Below are 23866 nucleotides of genomic sequence, written 5' to 3'. Positions count from 1 at the left end.
CAAGCGAACATTCGTAACTCAAACTTTGCTTCTGGGGGGTCCCTGGAACAAAATATTATGAGATGGGGGTCCGTAGCCAAATGCATATCATTTTGACATGAACAAGTTTGAGAATAGAGTGTATATGTCTGTATGCTTTATTATTTATTGACAGTGTCTTCTTGTTCCGCATCAGGCAGGATGATTGTATAGGGAGTATATACGTATACCTTTACTAATATTTGTTTGAGGGTATCTTTATTCTGTATTCTGTACTACACTGTACTTCTATGCCCTGTATCTGTCACTTTTACTGCTGTGCTGGATCAATAAAAAGGTACAGTTTCTAATCTAGAACAAATCGACCAAACGCAGCACGATTCAATGCCTCGGTTTCCTCTTCTGTATTTGGCACAGAAGTTGTTTTACGCTGTTAAGTCTGCGTACAAATGTCAGGATGAACACTCGGGATTTTACTGTGTCATTTTATATTTCTGTTGTAGTTTTGGTATAGTGACTCGTGAGATTGTATCTGTGGTTCTGATATGCCTGTGCGTGTGTGTGTGTGTGTGTGTGTGTGTGTGTGTGTGTGTGTGTGTGTGTTTACAAAGCAAGTCGACACTCAGTTCCTCTCTTCTTAACCTCACGTCCAGTTCCTCCTCCTATATGTGCTTCTGTCTTGCATCTACAGGGCTGCAGCCAACCATCATTATCATAATTGATCAGAGGTTTGATTATTAGTGTAATCTATATAATTACAATTATAGTAAAATAGGGTGATAAAGTGCAAAAGTATGGTAAATGTTCATCACATGAACCCAAATAGGCATCAGTCAAAAACATATGAATGTCTTTTTCTAAGCATTTTCTAAGCATTAAATAGCACATGCTAGAAATATTTCCAAAATCCTCCATTGATCGATTCATTGATATTTATGAATGGTTTCACCCCTACTTGCATCCCAACAATGCATTTCCTCATGACCAGATGGTATCTTAGTAACAGCCTACCAGTGACGTCTGTCTGCTGTCTGGAGGGTAGAGAGGAGAGGAGAGGAGAGGAGAGGAGAGGAGAGGAGAGGAGAGGAGAGGAGAGGGGAAGAGACAGAGGAGAGGAGAGGAGAGGAGAGGAGAGGAGAGGAGAGGAGAGGAGAGGAGAGGAGACAGAGGAGGGGAGGGGAGGGGAGGGGAGGGGAGGGGAGGAGATGAGAGGGGAGTGGAGGAAAGGGGAGGGGAGGAGAGGAGAGGACACAGAGGAGAGGAGAGGAGAGGAGAGGAGAGGAGAGGAGAGGAGAGGAGAGGAGAGGAGAGGAGAGGAGAGGAGAGGAGAGTGGTTCTTTCTTTTCCCCCTTTCTCCCCCTTCCCCCCCAAAACAATACACCTGGTGTAAACCTGTGATATAGAGGATTGTGATTCTGAGGGAAGGAGAAGCTTCCTCCTCATTTCCACAGCAAAACCAAATGCAGGACAAAGACCTTCTGCTGAAATATAATGCTGAAATCATTTCACATTAATAGAACAGCTGCGTAATACGTAACGAGTAGTATGTTGTATAATATAATATATGATACATATATTATATCAAATATTATTTATTTCATCTGATATTATCTTATATTAGCTTGTTTTGTATCTGAATGGTTTTGTACTGTTTAAAGGCCAATTCATAGTTTTTTTTATGTAGGACAACAAAAATGACTTGAATATACTTTTGAGCATTAAGAGTGTTGTGTGACAAAGTTTAACTGACTCCTCCCCCTGTCCACTGACTCCTCCCCCTGCCCATTGCCCCCCCCCCCCTGCCCACACAGATTAAGAAGCAGCAGCAGGATTTGATGGGATTCCTTTCAGTCAATAAGATTGAGTTTGAGGAGTGTGACATTGCGGCGAACGAGGACAACAGGAAGTGGATGCGGGAGAACGTTCCGGAAGAGTGGCGGCCGGCCACTGGGAACGTCCTGCCCCCACAGATCTTCAACGAGAGCAAATACTGTGGGGTGAGAGGGCCACACACACACACACACACACGCACACGCACACACAGAGTCCTGGATATGAGCATACGCAAGCACGCACGCACACTCACACACACACACAGAGTCCTAGATATGCACGCACGCACGCACGCACGCTCGCGCGCGCACACACACACACACACACACACACACACACACACACACACACACACACACACACACACACACACACACACACCCTCTCATTTTGATAACAGAGTTGTGCTGTATGGCCTCTGTTCTATAATATATAGAAAAAAAAACATTTTTTGGGGTGAACAATCCCTTTAATAGACTATTATAACGGTGAAAGACAACAGAATAGGGATGGGACGATATACGATATTATCGTATATCGCGATAAAAAACGTCCACGATAACTGTATCGCAGGTACTGTAATTATCGCGAAAAAAAAAAAAAAAAAAAGTTCGACCAAAAAAGATGTTGGTGTCCATTTGCTTTGCCAGGTTGCATATCCGGCCTAGAGAGAATCAAAGGAAACGGAAACAGCTGTGAGCATGCATATATATGTGTGTGGACTGCACCGGATACAGTTCCAAAGAAGGCGGGTGTAATGTAATAGGCAGCGTCGCAGCGAGTCAGTGCACTCGCCTCGCTGTCCCTTGTAGTCTACTAGCTTGTTGTGCTACGCACTAGTACGAAGGTGTCCGTAGCTGAGATAGAGAATATACGGCAGTGCCGTCGAGAACGCGCGTTGTACCCAGCTTTATTGCCAATATGTTGAGCTGCTGATCTTTAGTAAACTAAGTCACGTTTATATCAAGTTGTTGTCTAATGTCTAGCCTGTAACCCAGACTGATTCGCTCCATTCGGCTGACTTTTTTTCTTCTCACAACTTCACATCCACTGAACGGATTCCCCCGTGCTGGAAAGCCTGGTGATTCGAGGTTAGGAGCCCAGGCTAGTTGTTGTCAAGCCTCATCCATATTACAGCGTGGAATTCAAGTTAACGCGAAAAATAAGCTGTTTGTGAATATGCTGAGTTGAACTACCGTGTTGTGCAGCAAAAATTTGCCGACCTACAAACTCATGATCTGACGCGTTCGTGAGCTTGTAGATTGGCTCTTTTTGATGCGTCACACGGCGCGCAACCAAATATAAAGTCATTATTTTATAGCAGCAATTGCTGCACGTCCCGTTCCGTTTTAACTTTACATTGTCAGATTGATATTTATATAGCCAGTGGTGACTGGTGGAGAAAGTACTCGCATGTTTTACTTAAATAAAAGTATCAATACTGCAATGTAGAAATACTAGTAAAAGTCTGGTAATCAAAATTTACTTGAATAAAAGTGCAAAAGTATTGTCATCAAATCTATAAAAAAAAATGTTTGAAAATAGCCGATCTACAAGCTCACATTGTGAGCTTGTAGATCGGCTATCTTCAAATGGCCAAAATGCATAGGGCTGCAGTGGTTCATGTAGGTTTTGTGATCTAAATCAGCAAAGTAATTAGAAACTAAAGTTGTCAAATCATTGTAGTGGAGGAAAAGTACAATATTTGCCTCTGAGATGTATTGGAGTAGAAGTAAGAGAAATTTATTGGAAATGGGAAATACTCCAGTAAAGTAAAAAATCCTCAAAAGTGTACTTAAATGGATATTTCACTTTCAAAACAACTTTTGGTCATTTTATCGTCTACTCAGGCTTTTGTGAGCCCCCCAGACCGTTTTTAAATTACTTGATTCAGTATTTAGATATTTGATATTCATTTTATCAGACACGCCCCCTTCCTATACAAACCCATTATAACTTCAAACTCAATTTCTAACATGCTAGATTCATCAAAAACATCCGTCCTTGGTTCTGGTGACTCACCCTGCCCTCCTAATACGCGAGGGGGGCGCGTTTTTTCGATAACTTTTTTCATTTATTTTTAATATTTTTTTGGAAAATGAAAAAAACTTAAATACAATAACATTTTTAAATAAGATACAGTACTTGAGTAAATGTACTTAGTACTTAATGTACTTGTACACCACTGTATGTAGAGATATCATCTTTGATTACTTCTGAATGATAAAATAAATAACTTATTGTGAATGATTCTTGATAAATTCAGATTACTTATGTTTACATTGTCTTTCTCTACCTCCAGTATTGGATGTTTACACATTGCCCTGAGTGACAAGACAATAAATGTTCTTTAACAGAAATGACATGTCAAGTGATTTCACTGTTTTTCTAGCATTTTAAGAATTTTATAAGCGACGCGCTAATATCGTGCTAATATCGTATATCGTGATATTTTTGGCCACAACTATCGTGATATGAAATTTTCATATCGTCCCACCCCTACAACAGAATAATATTGATAGAGCACATTGGTCCAGCCCAGTAAACCTGGTCGTCACATTCTCAGTTCCCGCTCACGGCCCTCCTTGAACAAACACGGCGCACCCGCTGATATCCAACAATAGAGCTCGTCATAGACCTAGCTATATGGCCGCCCCTGGGCACTGACCTGACCTGACATCTGCTTCACATTAAGCGTTCCCAGAGCTCAAGAGTTCAGGGATCCAAAGTAAACTGATCCCAGATCGATCCCGCCAGCTCGGCTCGGGAGGCCCTTCTTAAGTTCTCTCTGCACTCTTTTCTGTTCCAGAACTATGAGGCGTTCTTCGATGCCAGAGAGGACAATGCCGTTTATGCCTTTCTGGGTATGACTGCTCCCCCAGGCTCCAAGGTATCTATCTATAAATGCACAGAACACTCACTGACTGTCTGTCTGCGTGTCTGTGTGTCTGTGTGTGTGCGTGTGTGTGTGTGTGTGTGTGTGTGTGTGTGTGTGTGTGTGTGTGTGTGTGTGTGTGTGTGTGTGTGTGTGTGTGTGTGTGTGTGTGTGTGTGTGTGTGTGTGTGTGTGTCCGTGTCCGCATAGCTCACGAACCGTCCGATCGATCGACTTCAAACTTGGCATCTGTATCGCCGAGGACCCAAGGGAGTGATGTGGCGAACGGAAAGTCGGTTGGATCAGCGGTTGTCTAGAAATATCTATAAATCCGCAAATCTCTGTATTTGTCTGTCTGGGTGTCTTGTCTGTCTGTTTGTCTGTCTGCCACATATGGAGATCATTGATGTCATCGATATGACGTTATGTTCCTGACATCAGACTGTCCTCCAAATACTATGATAATGTATATATACTGCATTAAGTAATTTCACTACAGGTACAACAGGTTTTGTGGGTCCTGACCCAGACAAACATGCTGGTCCAGCTCTCTCCATCACTCTCTCTGACTTAAAGCAGCTTGTACTGAGTTGTGTCTGCGCGCAGATATTCATATTTTCTGGGGTTAAAACAGTTGCTGGGGTACACATTTATTAATGTGTATGTTGATGTTAATCTAATGTCGGCTTGCAATGCACCGGTGAACTCAAATGTGTGTGATTGGCTAGTTCTGCTATATCCCATAGCCCAGAGGGACAGTAGCTGTGTGCGTGTGTGCGTGTGCATGCGTGTGCGTGTGATTGTGTCTGGGGAGGCAGGTATAGGGTTGGATAAACTTAAGCATTACAAAGTTAAAGGAGAATTCCGGACAAATTAAGTGTTATCTTTCATGTCTCGTTACTCACCTAGCGACGTAAAAAGTGGCGTTCTTTTTTTCCATATATTCCCCTGTCGTCATTTTTTAAACACCCTCCGTTGTTATAATGGATGCCCTCCAGAATCTGGCAACACGAGTTGCCAGGTTCTGGAAAGAAACAAGCATCCAGTGTTAAATCGTTCGCCATTAACGGCAGGCTCGCAGGAATTTTCAGCGCATGTTTGACTATCATGAGACTCTACAATGAATCGTAGTAGAGAAAAAAATAACATTGCGTCGGTTATAATAGACGAACTTCACTAAGCCACGCGCTCCCATTATAACAACGGAGGGTGTTTAAAAAATGACGACAGGGGAATATATGGAAAAAAAGAACGCCACTTTTTACGTCGCTAGGTGAGTAACGAGACATGAAAGATAACACTTAATTTGTCCGGAATTCTCCTTTAAGGTAAGGTAATTCCTCTCAACACACTGTACATGAGAGAGAGAGAGAGAGAGAGAGAGAGAAAGAGAGCTGTAAAAACATTCCTGCACACTACTTCCTGCCTCACTGGATTATTGGGTACTGTTTATTATCATAGTACCATATGGGAGACATGACTTATACTGTAAGTGTTGTATCACAATATTCACAGGTTAAAGAGCAGAGAGACAGTGAGGAGAGGATTTTTGGGAGAAGCATATTCCTTTACACCGTTGTCGGTTGGAATGAAATTGTGTATATATTCATGTTTCATAGTGTATTCAAATATGGGAGAATTCTGCATATTGCCCAGCCCTATGGCCAGATTGAACACGTTTCACACACACACACACACACACACACACACACACACACACACACACACACACACACACACACACACACACACACACACACACACACACACACACACACACACACACACACACACACACACACACACACACACACACACACACACACACACACCATTACATAATCCCTACACCCAGGCCGGCCTCCTCTACATTTCCTGTCTGCCGCCACCTGTCTCTAGTGAGAGGTACTGCAGGGAGGTCTAACTGTTGCCATAGAAACACAGGGGCTTTCCTGTGTCACATTGTGGTGGAAGAATAAACTAATGCCCTCCATTTTAACACCTCTCTCCTCTCTCTCTCTCCCTCCCTCCATCTGTCTCCCTCCAGGAGGCTGAGGCTCTAGCAAAGAGGGAACAGCAGTAGTTCTACCTTGGACCACCGACCAGGACTTAGACCAGGACCCGAACCCAGACCAGGACCCAGACAGACCTGGACTAGACCCTGAAAAAAAAAACAAGAAGAAAACAAAAAAAGAGATAATAAATAACCAGCTCTCTCAGCTTCGATCCAGGTGGTGTTAAACTCCATATTTGTAAATGACTGTGTCGTCCAGCTGTGCCTTGTGAGAGGAGGTACTACAGCAGAGCATGATGGGTAAAGAGGAAGTGCTCTGCTTCCTTCCGCTAACCTCAGCCACTAAGCCTATTGGCCTAACCACAATTCAATCAAACCTTTGGCGTGAATATTAACAAAGATCCTTAATATACTAAGACAGGCCATTCCACGCCTAGCCACGAGCACGAAATGGTACACAAAATGTACCCCCCCACCCCGGGTTTCCTAAATCCACGTGACACAGATATAGGACATTAATCCAAGTCAGCCGGTAACAATTCAGCAAGACATCTCCTGTTAATTTCCTTCCAGTGTGAGATTGTGAGATGAGAGTCGATGACAGGGATTCTATGGAAGACATATTACTGCAAACAAAGCCACAATGTTGCCCGTCAACGCCCTCCATGTTCTGTTGACATCAGAAAACCTATTTAGTCATTTAGTCAGTCATTTTAGACACCGACTGCCAACTTTTAAGGGAACAGAGTAATTCAACGGTTCAGAACCGTAAGAAAAAAAATGAGGGAAAAAAGTGGACGTATTGTTAAGTACGTTTTGTATCTGTTGTACTCGTCTCGGTGGATAAATGTCCATGATAGTTGTGAATGAAACATCCCGGTTGTGTCACGGTCCAAACCTTCAACACCTCCTGGAGAAGGGTTTCCCCGAGTTGCTTGAGGTTTTTATTGCCTTCGTTTCGTCTTAATGCTGTGTGTAATTGCAGAACTGTTTTCTGTGAGTCATGTTAAATGAGAATACAGGGCCAGAGCCGTCTGTAAAAGGTAGCAGGGGAGTGGGATGCATCATATAAATTTATATATTTTTTTGTATCGTTTTAGGGAAGTGAGAGAGAACAGTTTGTTTTTCTGTAAGCTTTCTGTTTCACTTTGTGTTGGTACTAAAATCAACCTCAAACCATACATATGCTCATATTTCTCTGGACAAACATACATGAAAAAGTACATGAAAAATACATGAAAAAGTCAAACAACAGATCTGATTCTAATGGCTTTCCCCCATTCTTTATTATAACGGTTTAATCACAGTACCTTGATGCCACAAAGTGAATGTGCCCCATCCTGTTTCTCAATGAAAAGTGTTATTTTTTATGTATAATAAAAAGATTGTGTTTACTGACTCTGACTTTTACTGGTTAGTATTACACAGGCCTACTATAGTTATTGCACAATGACACACATCACACTATGGTCTATAAATGAAAATAAGCCATTTATATTCTCTCTCTCCTTCTATCTCTCTATCACCTTCTAACACACTCTTTTGTTTCTGTGTCCCTTCTGTTAAGCATCTGGGAGAATACTTCAGAACATTCAATCAATAACCAGCCGGACTCCTAAAATGTATTAAAAACAATTACTTTATGGTGTTAATTACTTTATGGTGATAATTGCACATTCAAGCACTGCAGTAACTGCAAGACCAATACAGATAATTCATCACAGAGATTGTCCCATCTTCCCTTTAGCCACATGAACCCTTGTGTCCCTATTCTGGGGCGAACATTTGGCGAAAAGAGCCCATCTACAAGCCAACCTTGTAGATCGGCTCTTTTCAACAACGAGATTTGTTATAGAGGGGGAAAAGGAGGGGACCTAGAATAGACTCCTGTCAATGAAGAATATAGGGTTTAAATGGTTGAATGTATAAATATATTTAACTGCATCTAAGCCCTTTAATGGGGCAAGTCATGCCAGTGTGAGCCCTGCTGTAAATGACATTCGATGAAATGATCAAAGACCTTTCAGTATGTTACCACGTGTAACAGACTGTTGTGTTGAATTCGAGACCACATAAAGCAGGGAGGGCGATATTTGCCATTGCACGAACTCCTACGGGCTTGGGCGGCACCTGTCAGCAGGGCGTGTTGGGCGGGAGGAGTAGGGCGGAGCAGTGTTGAGTTCGTCGACTAAAACTATGATGAAAAATGTTGGTGGACCAACCTTTTTTCACTGACAAAAACTAAATAAAAACTAAGATATGATGACTAAAACTATGACTAAATATACTGACAATTTCAACAAATAAAAACTAGACTAAAATGTTTTGGAGGGAGGCCGAGGGACTAGTGGAGAAGAGATCCACAGAACTAAGACAAGTCATCATGGGTGCGTGCGGGTGTCACAGACCGAAAATAGTCGATCTACAGTACAAGCTCACAACGCATCGCAGCGCGGTGCCGTTGTGAGCTTGTAGATCGGCTATTTTCGGCATGCAGCCAAGTGAAAATATCGATGCCATCACAGCCCGCCAAAAATAAAATTTAGTCGACTAAATCAACTGTAGATTTAGTCGACTAAAATCTTATGATATTTAGTCGACTAAAACTAGACTAAAAGTAAACATTTCAGGTGACTAAAATATGAATAAAACTAAACAGAATTTTACTCAAAAGAGTCAAGACTATGACTAAAACTAAATCAAAATTTGCTGTCAAAATCAACACTGGGACAGAGGCTCTAAGCACACTGGTGTTGAAAAGAGCTCAACTTTTTGGTAGCTTTTGTAGCAGCTACATAAGTTGGATGTATCTATGCATCTTCTTGTCACTGGCTTCCATTGGAAATGAATTAACAAAGGTACACCTCAAAGGTATAAGAGGGAAAATCATCAACTCAGAACTTAAACTAATTGGCAACAATACAATATTTCGTGCTGGGAATCAGAACACAACATGAGGAGGATAAGAATCCAGAATCCTAACATACTAAGCACACTCACTTTATACTCAAACAGTCTCATCAACTTAGATGCACCACAGCTGGGTGCCACAGTGCCCAGGGGCAAGCAGTCTCTCAATGAAGTCCACAGAGGAGAGAGGAGGGAGCGAGGAACAGAAGGAGATATGACACACTGGACAGGGGCAGTTACAATAGGGCAAAACAAGGGCACACAATACAGGACAGGGCTTACAAGACACTGGAAGGGCACACAGGGCACGGGCAGAGCAGGCCATGGTCGTGACTCGTGACACATGTGTCTCTCTAGGTCGTCCTCAGACGAGCCCTCCATCGTTGCTTCCAGTCATCCCGACTCTCCATACATCTGGCCAGCTCATTGGTGCTATGGGCTCCTGCATTCTTCTTGAGCGTGTCCACATATGTTGGTGTGGGGCGTCCTCTTGACCGGTGCCCATGTGTTGGTTCCCACAGCACCAGTTTGCTGGCTGGCAGCTCTCGGTGCCTTTGGCAGTGTCCTGCTAGTCTCATTCTCCTTACAGCAATCTTCTCGCTCACCCTTGGTATTCCCTCATACAGGATTATGTTGGTAACATGCGCACTCTTGCTGATGTTAAGCACTGCACGCAGCATCCTGGTGTAGCACCCGTCCAGGGACTTCTCAAGGGCTGGTTTCAGGGTCCAGCATTCACTGCCATAGAGAAGAACGGACTCTACTGTCGCGTAGAAGAAGCTGAGTTTGATTTGGCAGGGGAGATTGGAGTTCCATACACTGGTCATGCCATTCAGGGCCCTCCATGCAATTGCCTTCCTCACTTTAAGAGTGGGGAGGAATTATTTGGCATAACGACTAAATTGGGGAGAAAAGGGCGGTTAAAAAAAGAGCAGAACATTTTTAGCATAATTGAGACAATGTCCAAATAATTCTATTTTTCAAAAGGAAAAATAATTTAAGTAAAGTATTACTATATAACAGAAGGCAATATTTTGACTGGGATGGCCGTACCTTAAAACCGTCTGGTTATCGGAAGGCTAGCCTATCACCGGTCCACCCAGTAGAGTCCTTGAGCAAGACACTTACTGCGTGAAGCTGAAACTGAATCCCCCCCATGGGATTAATCTGATTTTATACCTTACTGACTGGAAAAGCAAAAAGTGTCAAACATTCTATGTGTAAATGAATTACACCAGTATGTAATATTTGTAAAGCCACTGTTTCCCAAACAGGACCAATTTTTGGGTTGTGGACCAATTTTTATGGGTCAGAAATTCCATTTATTTCAAGAAACATTGACAAGTAGAGGAAATAGCCGATATACAAGCTCACAACGGGTTGCATCAGATCTGCTATTTTCACTAGTTTGGGTCACGGGGAGACATTACATTTCTCTTTTGGGTCTCGAGTTAAAAAGTTTTGGAACCACTACTCTAAGCAATATAATGTTTTTTATGCATACATTATTCACATAATTAAGTATTGTTCAAGAAATTAAGCAATTAACTCATAATTCATAAATCTGAGAATTAACCAAAACCAAAATAACAATCTTATATTGATAGTAAATCTCTTTAAATTGCAGTAGCCAACTTTAGAGAAATGAGCATGTGGAAAAATCCAGAATCCTCGGGTCCAAGACTGGGGCAAGATTGTGTAGAATTGCAGGTCAGACAGAGACGACACAGGGAAACCATTGTCAAAATGTGGTCTTCTTAAAACTGGACCTACTATAACCTTAAATATTACATGTGGACGGTAGGCTATATTGAAAGCAGTACATCCGGAGAATAGAAATGCAGGCAGAGGCCATGAAACCTGGAGAGGCTTGCCCAGAGTAGAGGATGATAATTGCCTATATGCTCTCAGTATTCTTTACTTTTACTTGTTGTTATTAGTATTAGTATTTTATTTATATATTTTTTTTTACGAATTGTCTTTAACTAGAAGAAACATAATTTAAAAAAAGTCAGAACCTGCTTGCAGATGGAAAACAAATGACAAATAAAGCCATCTTGAATCTTGAGTACCGGTATGTAAGTTAAATACAAAATTACATGTTATTAGAGCCATTTTTAGGGTCTGTTTTGTGAATTTCCCTATCCCTATTTTGGGAATGTCATTATAGGTGAGATGTTTCAAAAATGTTCATAAATTGTATTCTCATTTTTTCAAAAACAGCAGATCCACATGCTTCACATTGTGAAGCATTATGAGCTTATGGGTGGGCTATTTTCACAGTGCAACACGTCATAAAACAAAGTATAAATCAGGCTTAATTGGTTAAAGGATAGGCTTAGTTGTTTGATACGTCCCGGGTTTGGGTTTGAGATCCGAATTCCTCCCACACCAAAAACACATGCATGTAAGGGACAGGGACATACACCTACCAGTGCCCTTGAGCAAGGTACTGACCTTATAGGTGGAGTTGGAACACAGGCTCTGCTCAGTGGCTGCACACTGACACTGGTCCTAGTAGTTAGGATAGGTCAAATGCAGATGACAAAGTTCACAATAGGGATCAACTTAGACTTAACTTAAATGAGTGACCCACAGTGAAACAGAATCCCAAGGGAAAATACCATGTTTCTTAACTGTGTGTCACTCCTCAGAATATACATATAGTACATAGTATTTACATAAGTGTCTGATTCCCTGCATACCAGTTTACTGTTCTCCTTTCCATGACTGTGGCATTCGTTTATAATAGGGGAAGTATTGCGTATATGTGTGCGTCGAAGCGTGGGGACGGAGTATGTGTCAACATTACTGTGCAGAAGTGAAAGTGACCAATTGAGCCTTATAGCTACACACCCAAGCCCACTTTAGCATTAGCTTTTGAGACGAACACAACCAAAGAACTCAGACGGAGTGACACAATAGGAAAACAGTCAGACAGACAGTGCCATGCTAGGAGAGGGCTTTCTGAGAGTGCTGCGATACAAGGAGGAAAGAAGGTTGACCTCTGCCACAAACCGACAAAGCACACAGAATCACCACGGAGATTCGACTGAAGGAGCTCTACCAAACTCAGTCAATGACGCACTTTCAGTTGAAGCAGGTAAAAAGTCATCATACAATTATCACTAATTTATTTTTGTTTCATAGACATTTATGATGTGCTATCTAACTCATCATAGCGCTAGTGACATAATCTAGTTTCTGTTGACACATGAATACAAATCACAAGATGATTGTTCACTTTGTTATAGATGAAGGACAGTAGCAACGTCAACAGTGTTGATCAAATAGGCGGAGGGCAAAGTAGACGTTGTTAAATACTGAGTTTTAAACTTTTCATTATCAGGCCCTGATAAGGAGGATGTAGGCCCCACACGTAGCATGGGAGTAGTGTCTAAAGATGTCTTTGGTATCTCCATCCCAGGCTGTTCACCAATCCTGAACCGGCACCCTCACATGTCCAGTGGCTTCGACACTTCTTGCAGCCTCCTTGAGCAATACCCGGACCTCCGCCTGGGTCAGGAGACGGGCGATCATCTGGGTGACCCCAGCGGAACGCTGAGAAGCCCTTGCAGCACGTATCGCAATATTCCTGGTGTTGCACAACACGCACCAGAGGTGGACAATCATGGAACCCACAGGGTGGAACAGGGGCAGCCGCTGTCTTCCATGTCTGACCAGGGTTACCTGGTGATGGGAACCAGCCTCACCAACAACAGCCTGGATGTGCCTGGGTCGAGGTTGGGGCCCATGTCTAACTCTCTGCTCAACGGACTGTTGGAGAAGCAGCTGGATGAGGTCTACCTGCAACATTTGACCGACAGCTTGGCCCGATGCAACTCCCAGCTAGGGAACAGTCTCCTCCTGCAGGGCCTAGTTCCCCCGCCTCAGAGAAACAACGCTGCCCAGGGCCTGGAATCCCTGGAGGCAGGGTTGGGAGGAGAGGGGTTGGCGGCGGACCCCGGCAAAGGGATCGGTTATCTGAGTACCCAGAACGGACCTCCATGTTCATCGAACTTCAGCTCCCCAGTGCTACGGATCTCAGAGGCCGAAAACGTTCAACCACATTGACACACGTCAACACTTAGTTCATGCAGATATACATATACAGTACACACACAAACTTAAAAGGTAGGGTAAGTGATTTTTTTGTTGTTGTTAAATTAAGTGTTAAATAGCTCTATATTCTGATAATCATTGAGTGTTTGTTCGGTAACATGAGTCCCCCTGTCTCTCCAGCTCTTTAATAAACAGAAAATGCATTTTCAGGTCGGGATACCAATCTTATCCAATCAGGAGAGAGAACTCATACAGGATACAGGATAAACAAGTTAAATTGGAAGTGATGACACAAAGCATTGAGCAGACAAAATGGGACCTAAAAACACTAAAATTGAAGCTGATAAATGGGTACTTTCTCCTGACTGGCTGAAATTGGCAAACCCCCCTGAAAATGTATGTTGATTGAAGAGCTGGAGAGATGGGGAGATACCTGTTACTGAACAAACACTCTATAGCAATGATTACCATCAGAATTGAATATAGTGCTTTAATTTTTTAACAAAAAAACGTTTTGTTTTAACCAAAAAGATCACATAACCTACTTTTAATCACTCTATAATTCAGTGAAATGGAGTGAAACCTGAGTTGGCTCTGTACTTCGTCTGCTCATTTCCTTCTACACCAAATCGCTTTGCCAGAAATAGCAGATCTACAAGCTCAAGTGGTTAAATGAACTGCAGCACAAAACAACTGTAATTAGGCTATACATGATTATAAAACTTTGCCTTTCTGTTCATAGTTTATCAAAAGTGTTCTTAAAGCATCTGGTTTGCCAAAATAACAATCTGCTGTATTTGTTTCTTGGCTTGTTCAAATGTTACTTACATTGAATTTTACTGCTATCATATGCCATCTGCTGGTAGATTCGAGTATTACATCATGTTCAATGAGCCTGTTTTTCAATGTAGGCTACTCACATGCAGTGTGGGTCACTGAAGAACTTTCCTCTTCTACCCCGGATTTGAACCCAGTTTCCTGTGCATGCAAGTGCTGACATTTTTACCATTGAGCTAATAGAGCTTGCTCAGGGGATAAATTGAATTTTGACCATTAGGTCAAATAAAAATGTGTGTCATATCCTGTGTTTAGGTGAGACCTTTTGACACAATCTAAATGTCTCAATAGAAGAGCAGAAGACAAAATACAGCCACCCCAATTGTATATATTGTATTAACATACTCTACCATACAGATTGAACAAAATTGCATTTTATTCATTAAAAAAAAGTTACATAGTGCCGCTTTAAGTTTCTTTTTTTAATATATACTTTTGTAGTGCAACTTTACACATTAAAGAGGCTGAAATAGAAAAAAGAGATTTTGTCTGTGGAACTAAAAGATTGACCTAAATGACTAAGCAGTCAAATAAATCATTATGAAAAAAACCTATACATTATTGTTCTTCTTTCTTTTCATTGTTTTTATCTTGTTCTACCTAAATGTATGTTAGAGTTGACAGGCATTGAAATGTATATTGATATAATGTAAATATATTGTATAGAAATGCAAGGTGATGTTTATATAAGCTTTTGGTTTGGAGACTCCCTGTAGATGATGTTCAATGCAACTTATCTAGGTGAAATAAGTGAACAGCTTCATTGAAATGAATAGGTGGGGGTGGGCTCATCCGTCTTCTAGTGTTTATATAACTCTATATGGTCAGACCCTGTAAGAACAGTGAAACCACGCCCCCATCAATAAAAAACAATATTAATTCATATTAATTTAATGTGTCTACAAACTCATATTTAGAACTGATAACAAACTTTATACTGCTCATGTAGGTTAAACGAATATTTTATATATTTTTTCCCCAGATATATATTTTATTATGTCTTATTCATCGATAAATAACCCACTTAATCCTGTATTATTATTGTTGTACAATGGTAGTGTCCCAAAGATAGCGGAGATTGCAGATCTACAAGCTCACAACCTGGCTGCGTCTGGACGGTCTTAAATTTGCCATATTAGGAGATCAATAGGCATTGGCTTCCTTGATTGGTCGACCCAAACCACCGTCTTTGCGGATTGGACAAAGCTTGTGAGACGTTTGTGCCGAGGAACCAATATAAGTGCTAGCGCTTAACCTTTATTTGGCACAAGTCTTAAATGATTATGTCTAGCACTTAATTTACTTACTGAACTAATTATTAAGTAAGTAATTAACGTATTTATTAAAAGCAAGTACATAAGCAACTTTAACTCAAGTACAGGTTTGACAGAGCAACGTTCACTTGCAGTTGAGTAAAAAATTTGACCAGGAGTATCTATACTTAGACTCAAGTACTGGGGTTGAGTACCTAACACCACTGCATCTACGGTGGTGCTGAGCTGAGACATGTTGAGGTGGGAGGAGCATCTGGGAGGAGGAGGGCCAGATCATCATGCTGCTGTTGCAACAGGGAACAAGGTGTACGCCTTTGGAGGATACTGGAGGGAAACTAACAAGCACAACAGTGATCAGATTAGTGATCATAGATTTGTGATTAGTGTCCATGTCTTTAACACAGTGTCTTTGCGCTGGATGAAGCTTCCTCCAGTGACACTTGGAAGAGGAAAGTGTGACGTTCCCTTCTTGTGTGAGGGCTACACAGCGGTGCTGATAGAAGATATCGCCTACATTTGGGGAGGGCCTTGCAATGTGCTGCATGCCTTTGATGTCGACACCCACAGATGGTTCAAACCCCGGGTTTCTGGGACTGTTCCAGAGGTGAGGAGCTACCACTCAGCCTGTGTCTTGGGGAAGGTCATGTATATTCATGGAGGACGGACCGGAGTCACATTGGTTGATAGCAGATGGACTAATGACATCTACAAGTTGGACACCACCACAATGGTCTGGTCTTTAATTAACGCTAGAGGTACTCCACCACCTGCCTTTCGTTACTGTGCCACCATCATCGGGACAAAGACCTTTGTACTTTGGGGCTGGAGGCGCGACAGTCACAGGAGGTACACAAGGTTGCAATACATCAACATCGGAGTGTTTGACACAGAGACCAACTGCTGGCTGAGCACACCTGATAGGGAGCTTGTTGAAGAACAACGCAGCCACGACGGTCATTATTCAGCCTTTGCCTACAATGGAGAGCTGTACGTATTTGCCGGCTACCAAAGTGACCACACCTTTAATCATGTGTGGAAATTCAGTCCAGAGACCCTCTCCTGGAAGAAGGTTGAGCCCAAGGGGATAGGCCCACTTTCGACGACTATGATGTGCTGTTGCATTGTGGGAGATCGTATCATCCTCTTTGCAGGAGACATCCCGCCACATGACCTGTATATCTTAGACTTGAGTCCTAGTCTCAAGACCTTATGCAAGCAAACAGTTATTCAGGACGGTCTGGAGCAGTCAGAACTCCCACACAACATCAGGTGGGAACTAGCACACTACCATTCTAGGGCCGTTACTGTTCCATGACATGAATTCTGCCTGTAACTGCAAATTGTTCCTGTTCGCTGATGACTCAGCACTCCTGATCTCGGGTGAGGACAAGTTGCAAGTTGAGGAAGCTCTCAGCTCTGAACTCACCAAAATCCGTACTTGGCTTACCGATAACAAACTGTCACTACACCATGGTAAAACAGAATCCATTCTCTTTGGGACCAAACATTCCCTCAGTAAGATGAATGTAAATGATTTCAAGGTCAAAGTCGATGACACAGTAATCTCTAGAAAAGAAGAGATTAACTATTTGGGCTGTATTCTTGACAAATACTTGACAGGTGAAGGCATGGCAACAAAGGTGATCAAAAGATAAAATCAGAGAACCAGACTTTTTCCTCTTTTGTCAACAAAAGTGCTCTCAGGACCCTGTCGTGGAATTCTGGATCAATCAGCAATCAATAAGGCACATAGGAGTCGAGACAATATTCTAGGTCGAGGTGGTTATGCTTTATGTACATGATATCATGGTCAGAAGTACATTAACACTCATGTCAGTGGTACGGTAGTTCTGCCTCGAGCACAGGGCAGAGATCATAGTTATACTGTAGCTGCCTGAAGGACAAACTGAACCATAACAAGATAGGCTGTACCAAAACAATAGCTATTAGGCCTAGTGGAGACATCTAGGCTCTTACAAGCTGTCAAATATCATAATGTATTGTAGAAGTATTATAAGGGATGGTATAATATAAAGGTTAGATATAAGCAGTCATATAACTTCTTCCTCAACCCTTTCAGGAGCCCTGATTCAGCCAATTTTTGACTATGCTTGCACCTCCTGGTACTCCAACATCTCAATGTCACTAAAGACTAAGCTTCAAACCTCCCAAAACAAACCAATTCGACTACTTCTCGGCCTGGGGCCCTTGACCCACCTTTTTCCCACACATTTTGCTAGCTTAGGATGGCTCAGGGTAGAAGACAGGGTTAAACAACTAAAAATCACACCCAGTGTGAAGTGGGAGGTGTGGTCATCACAATGGTCATCACAGTGATGGAAGCTCACTTTAAAAAAAAGTTTTTTTTTAAAAGTGCGTCGTGCTATTTATAGGTTATTAATTTCATCATGCGTCTCGCTAACCAATCACAGTAATGAGCAAAGGGTGTGAATAGAGTCAACTAACACAGCACGTGACACATACACCCCTAGTATAACTAGGGGTGTACTAATGTAGAGGTCATCACGGTGATGGAATCTCACTTTTTTTTTTAATGTTTTTTTTGAAGTGCATAGTCCTATTTATAGGTTAATAATTTCATCATGTGTCTCACTAGCCAATCACAGTGCTGAATAAAGTCAGCCAATAGAGTCCGCCAATCACAGTACAACTAGGGTTGTACTAATGCTAGTGGTGTACTAATATGGGCCAATCACAGTGCAGCAAAAGATGTACTAATGAGGTGTCTATGGAGTTACATTTGTGTCTTTATTAACCAAACAAAAGAAAAACATTTGAGAGAGAAAAAATATAAACAGAGCAAAGAATAGTTTTGAAAGAAAATGAATTAAAACAGCAAGCAAAAAATAATAATTTGTAAGCAAAGGAAATTATATAAACAGAACAAAAAATATTTTTAATTAAAACAAATTAAAAACGCAATCAAAAAAATATATTTGCAAGCAAAAAAATATAAGATTTGAAAGAAAATAAAAAATAATTGAGAACAAAACTTTTAAAATTCAAGAGTAAAGAAATAAGGAAAAACGGTTTAAACTACATAAAACAAAATACTTAGTAAAATGTTTGGGTAATAAAATGTGTTAACCCTAACCCTTTTTTTCCTCATTTGCGAATGAAAGTTGTTTTTTCTGATTGCAAAATGCCTTCTCTCTCAAAACCTATGTCTTTGGTCTCAATTTTTTTTTTCTCTCTCTTGGATTTGTTTGTGTGAGGGGTTAAAGTTCAGAAGGCGGGTCCTACGCTGATAGATGTAAGACACCTCTCCATTGGTCACTTGGAGTCTGAGTGACAGCTCCCCCTTCCTTATGTAGCTTGTTGAATGCAGGGATGGAGGTGTGTTACGGCCAGCATGGTTTTTTGATTATTATTATTATTAGCAGTTTGCAAAAAAAACAAAAAAACATGAAAGTATAATGCAAGGTCAGCTAAGAGTATTTAAAACCTAAGAAAGATGACTTGTTTCCATTGGGGTCCTTTGTACTCAATTCATAGAGACATTTAATGACAGACAGATATACACTACTATGCAAAACATCATAAAAACAAAAACAAAAAAAATATGTACAGTAAACAGTTTGAGTAAACAGATTGATGGAATACTTTATTAACAGTAGGATACAGAGGTACAATTGTACAATGATTGTTATAAGGATAACACAAAAAGGCTTGTTTCCATTGTGGTCCTCTGGGACTGAGGTCAGAGCTCCATTCCAGCTCTGGACGCTACACTATTCGTTACAATATTGAGCATTTTAGGCTATTAGCAATTCAGATGATTCCCTAATGTTAGGTTTCTGTTCTACTTACAGTTTGTGATCTGTATTTAAAATTGTTGTATTGTTGTTACTGTTATAGTAGGCCAGTGGTTCCCAAACTTGGGATCGGGACCCTCAGAGGGGGTCCCCAGATTAGCTTAATGGGCAACATTGTTTTCTCTCTCAACAGTAAACAAACCAACCTATACAGTATAAGTGTATACAGGGTAACACATTTCTAAAGTGACAATTTAATGACTTTTAAGACCTTTTTAAGGCATTGTGCGCTTGAAGTTCGGCTATTTTCACAATATTTATCTGTGGAACTGAGTCAAACTAAATCTAATGCCTGGGTCAGGGTGGGTGGTCCCCACTTCAAGTATGATTATTTTGGGGGGTCCCCAGTTCAAATATGATTATTTTAGGGATTCACAGCCTCGGAACCCTTTGAAATTATAAAATAAAGCTACATTATTTTATGTTATATTCGTTATTCTAATTAAGGCAAGGCTGAAGTGACTGGCCTATTGGCCAGGCCCATTCCAGATAGACTGCTTTGGAAACGTTTCGTCTGATAGTGTGCTTCAGACTGTGAATCCCTAAAATAATCATATTTGAACTGGGGACCCCCCAAAATAATCATACTTGAACTGGGGACCACCCACCCTGACAAGCACTTGAAATTGTAGGCATTAGATTTAGTTTGACTCGGTTCCACAGATAAATATTGTGAAAATAGCCGAACTACAAGCGCACAATGCCTTAAAAAGGTCTTAAAAGTCATTAAATTGTCACTTTAGAAATGTGTTACCCTGTATACACTTATACTGTATAGGTTGGTTTGTTTATTGTTGAGAGAGAAAACAATGTTGCCCATTAAGCTAATCTGGGGACCCCCTCTGAGGGTCCCGATCCCAAGTTTGGGAACCACTGGCCTACTATAACAGTAACAACAATACAACAATTTTAAATACAGATCACAAACTGTAAGTAGAACAGAAACCTAATATTAGGGAATCATCTGAATTGCTAATAGCCTAAAATGCTCAATATTGTAACGAATAGTGTAGCGTCCAGAGCTGGAATGGAGCTCTGACCTCAGTCCCAGAGGACCACAATGGAAACGAGCCTTTTTGTGTTATCCTTATAACAATCATTGTACAATTGTACCTCTGTATCCTACTGTTAATAAAGTATTCCATCAATCTGTTTACTCAAACTGTTTACTGTACATATTTTTTTTGTTTTTGTTTTTTATGATGTTTTGCATAGTAGTGTATATCTGTCTGTCATTAAATGTCTCTATGAATTGAGTACAAAGGACCCCAATGGAAACAAGTCATCTTTCTTGGGTTTTAAATACTCTTAGCTGACCTTGCACTATACTTTCATGTTTTTTAGTTTTTTTTTGCAAACTGCTAATAATTCAATCAATCAAAAAACCATGCTGGCCGTAACATACCTCCATCCCTGCATTCAACAAGCTACATAAGGAAGGGGGAGTTGTCACTCAGATTCCAAGTGACCAATGGAGAGGTGTCTTACATCTATCAGCGTAGGACCCGCCTTCTGAACTTTAACCCCTCACACAAACAAATCCAAGAGAGAGAAAAAAAAATCGAGACCAAAGACATAGGTTTTGAGAGAGAAGGCATTTTGCAATCAGAAAAAAACAACTTTCATTCGCAAATGAGGAAAAAAACATTAAAAACATTTTATTTCCCAAACATTTTACTAAGTATTTTGTTTTATGTAGTTTAAACAGTTTTTCCTTATTTCTTTACTCTTGAATTTTAAAAGTTTTGTTCTCAATAATTTTTTCTTTTCTTTCAAATCTTATATTTTTTTGCTTGCAAATATATTTTTTTGATTGCGTTTTTAATTTGTTTTAATTAAAAATATTTTTTTGTTCTGTTTATATAATTTCCTTTGCTTACAAATTATTATTTTTCGCTTGCTGTTTTAATTTGTTTTCATTCAAAACTATTCTTTGCTCTGTTTATATTTTTTCTCTCTCAAATGTTTTTCTTTTGTTTGGTTAATAAAGACACAAATGTAACTCCATAGGTGTCCCAACCCCACTTATAGGGGCGGCTACACCGCCCAAAAATGGGATTGGTCTTCAAAATTGTCAGTGCAAATTTGCCCTCAATGCCCTGGCCAATTGGAGTAAGATTGGTTTCAGTGATATTTGGAATGACCCTTAACATTTCTGCAAAGTTTCAAAGAAATGTGAGTCTGCATGTACAGTATGTTTTAGGGGCAGATGAATAATTTTCATAAAACTGCAATAGTTAAAATCTATCTCCTCCTGGGATTTTTGAGTAATCTGCACGAAACTCTTTACACATGAACTTTGGACCTGCCAACAAAACGTTAGTAGCGGATTTTCCATAATAGTGAAAAAATGCAGAAGTTATGAGCCAATGACTGTTTTTCATATAATTCAAAATGGTCGGCGATCTAAAGGTCAGAGGTCAAAAGTCAGAGGGTGAAAGTTGTTCAGCATGAGGAGACGCATATGTGTATCGAAGTTTCATGGCGGTAGGTCAAACAGGGCATGAGTTGTACCTGTTCAAAGTTGGCATTTTCAATTGAGTGCTATAGCGCCACCTTTTGACAAAAGATTGTGAGATTTATTCCTTGAAAGTTTTTCATGACCATCTACCATATGGCCGAGTTTCGTAAAAAGCGACAGCACGGTTCAGCCAGAACTGCGAAAAGTGGCAGAAGTGACAGAATAATGCCAATAACAAAACAGAGCCATGCTTGCAAGCCTGGCCCTGTAATAAATGGAAAAAGTTGAATAAGACTATAAAATCAGAAAGGATTTAGAGGTATAGATTTTTTTTAAAAATACTGACAATAAGCAATTCCAAAAAGGCTTCCCTGTACAATGTGTCTGTACAGGAACTGCTTTAAAATATTATTACCATTTTATAAAAAGTCATGTCTTTGGACAGCTAAAATGATTATGCTATGGGGGATCTATATTATATATATAAAATCACACCCTGTGTGAAGTGGGCGGTGTCTTGCTAGACAATGGCTGCCCATAGACAGTAAAAGAATGGACAGCGTTACGCCCATAGACTCTACAGACCGTAAATGAAGCCTATTTTGGGTAATGAATGCTATTGGTTGTGTGGCTTGTCAATCAAAGCATCACAAGGTAGCGACGCCCCTCCTAGAGCATACCCTACTTTATCATCAATTTTTAAATAAATGGGACCATAATTTACCAAAACGCATACCACTGTGATTGAAAGAAGACTTTAAACTAGCGACTGGAAGCATATAGTATTTATGACATTTTTATATGACACATGGCATGTCTATTAAGGTAATAAAATCAAGTCTAAAGTTCGGCAAAAACACATCCACCTGCATTGAGAGTTATTTCTTCTGACACCAGCGGGGGTAAAACAGCGAAACTACAGGCCATTCATATGAACTGTTACTTCATATATATAGACTCAATTTCAAAGGCGGATGCTGGGCCCTTGGTCTCGCCCTAAGCTTAGGCAAAAAACGTGTCAGTGTCAACCATGCAATCAATACAATAACCTTACAGTGTTACTAAGAAGGAAACACAGGGGAAATTACGATGCAGCCTCCATACTAGAATGTCAGAGTCATTGGCCGTGCAGAATTGTACAGCTATTACTCCGAGTTGATTGACAGTTGACCTGGCAGAGCGACCATTGTGTCTCTCATTGTAAATCCTCATAGCTACTGGCACAAAGGACATACCGAGTCTCATACAGTTCCACCCGGAGTAGATGAATCTATCCTTTCCCCTCCTGCTCAGCTGCCCCACAATCTCCATTTGGAGGAGGTGGGAGGGATTTGCCCTTAGCCCAAAGAAGCCCTTAGCCCAAAGAAGAGAACACTGGCCATTAACAGACTGGTAGAACATCTGCAGCGTCCTATTGTACACGTCAAAGGACCTGAGCCTTCTCAGGAAGAACAGTCTGCTCCTCCCCTTGCTATAGAGTGCATCTGCAACCGTGGTGCCCTCCTGGGAACTCACAATCTCCACAACCTCCCCATGGATGATATCTGGGCACAGGAGGTCCTCTTGGACGTGCGGTAGTCCACCACCATCTCCTTGGTCGTGCTAGCACTGAGCCGGAGGCAGTTCTCCTCGCTCCACAGCACAAAGTTCTTCAACACACTGTCGTGCTCATCAGTGTTGTGTTGGAGACTGGGGCTAAAAACAACAGCCAAATTGTGCAATGTAATCATTTGTAACCCTTCAGATCACGCTCTCCGCGCGTCCGTTGTATTGGTGAAATTAAGAG

At 41.0% G+C, this 23866-nt stretch overlaps 2 protein-coding genes across 3 annotated transcripts; both read left to right on the top strand.

Moving 5' to 3' along the window:
* The first annotated feature begins 1788 nt into the window (after positions 1-1788).
* On the top strand, positions 1789-8098 carry sh3bgrl (SH3 domain binding glutamate-rich protein like). Its single transcript, XM_080415715.1, has 3 exons — positions 1789-1976; positions 4622-4702; positions 6734-8098. The coding sequence occupies exons 1-3, from the start codon at positions 1815-1817 to the stop codon at positions 6767-6769; spliced, it is 279 nt and encodes a 92-aa protein (XP_080271841.1). The 5' UTR covers positions 1789-1814; the 3' UTR covers positions 6770-8098.
* A 4365-nt stretch (positions 8099-12463) lies between these two features.
* LOC308075503 (uncharacterized protein) lies at positions 12464-15036 on the top strand. 2 transcript variants are annotated; one of them, XR_013932209.1, is made up of 3 exons: positions 12464-12713; positions 13038-14603; positions 14911-15017. XR_013932209.1 is itself a non-coding variant. In XM_080415412.1 (2 exons), exons 1-2 carry the CDS (start codon positions 12560-12562, stop codon positions 13682-13684), a joined length of 801 nt encoding a protein of 266 aa, XP_080271538.1. In that variant the 5' UTR covers positions 12464-12559; the 3' UTR covers positions 13685-15036. The 2 variants fall into 2 exon arrangements, 1 of the variants encoding a protein (XP_080271538.1); XM_080415412.1 differs by having other exon boundaries at positions 13038-15036.
* The last annotated feature ends 8830 nt before the right edge of the window (positions 15037-23866 follow it).

This window comes from Gymnoscopelus braueri (genome assembly GCF_963280865.1).
Source record: "Gymnoscopelus braueri genome assembly, chromosome: 20".
NCBI lineage: Eukaryota > Metazoa > Chordata > Actinopteri > Myctophiformes > Myctophidae > Gymnoscopelus > Gymnoscopelus braueri.
Note: the sequence above shows the minus strand (reverse complement) of the source record. Positions and strands in the feature narration are given on the sequence as shown.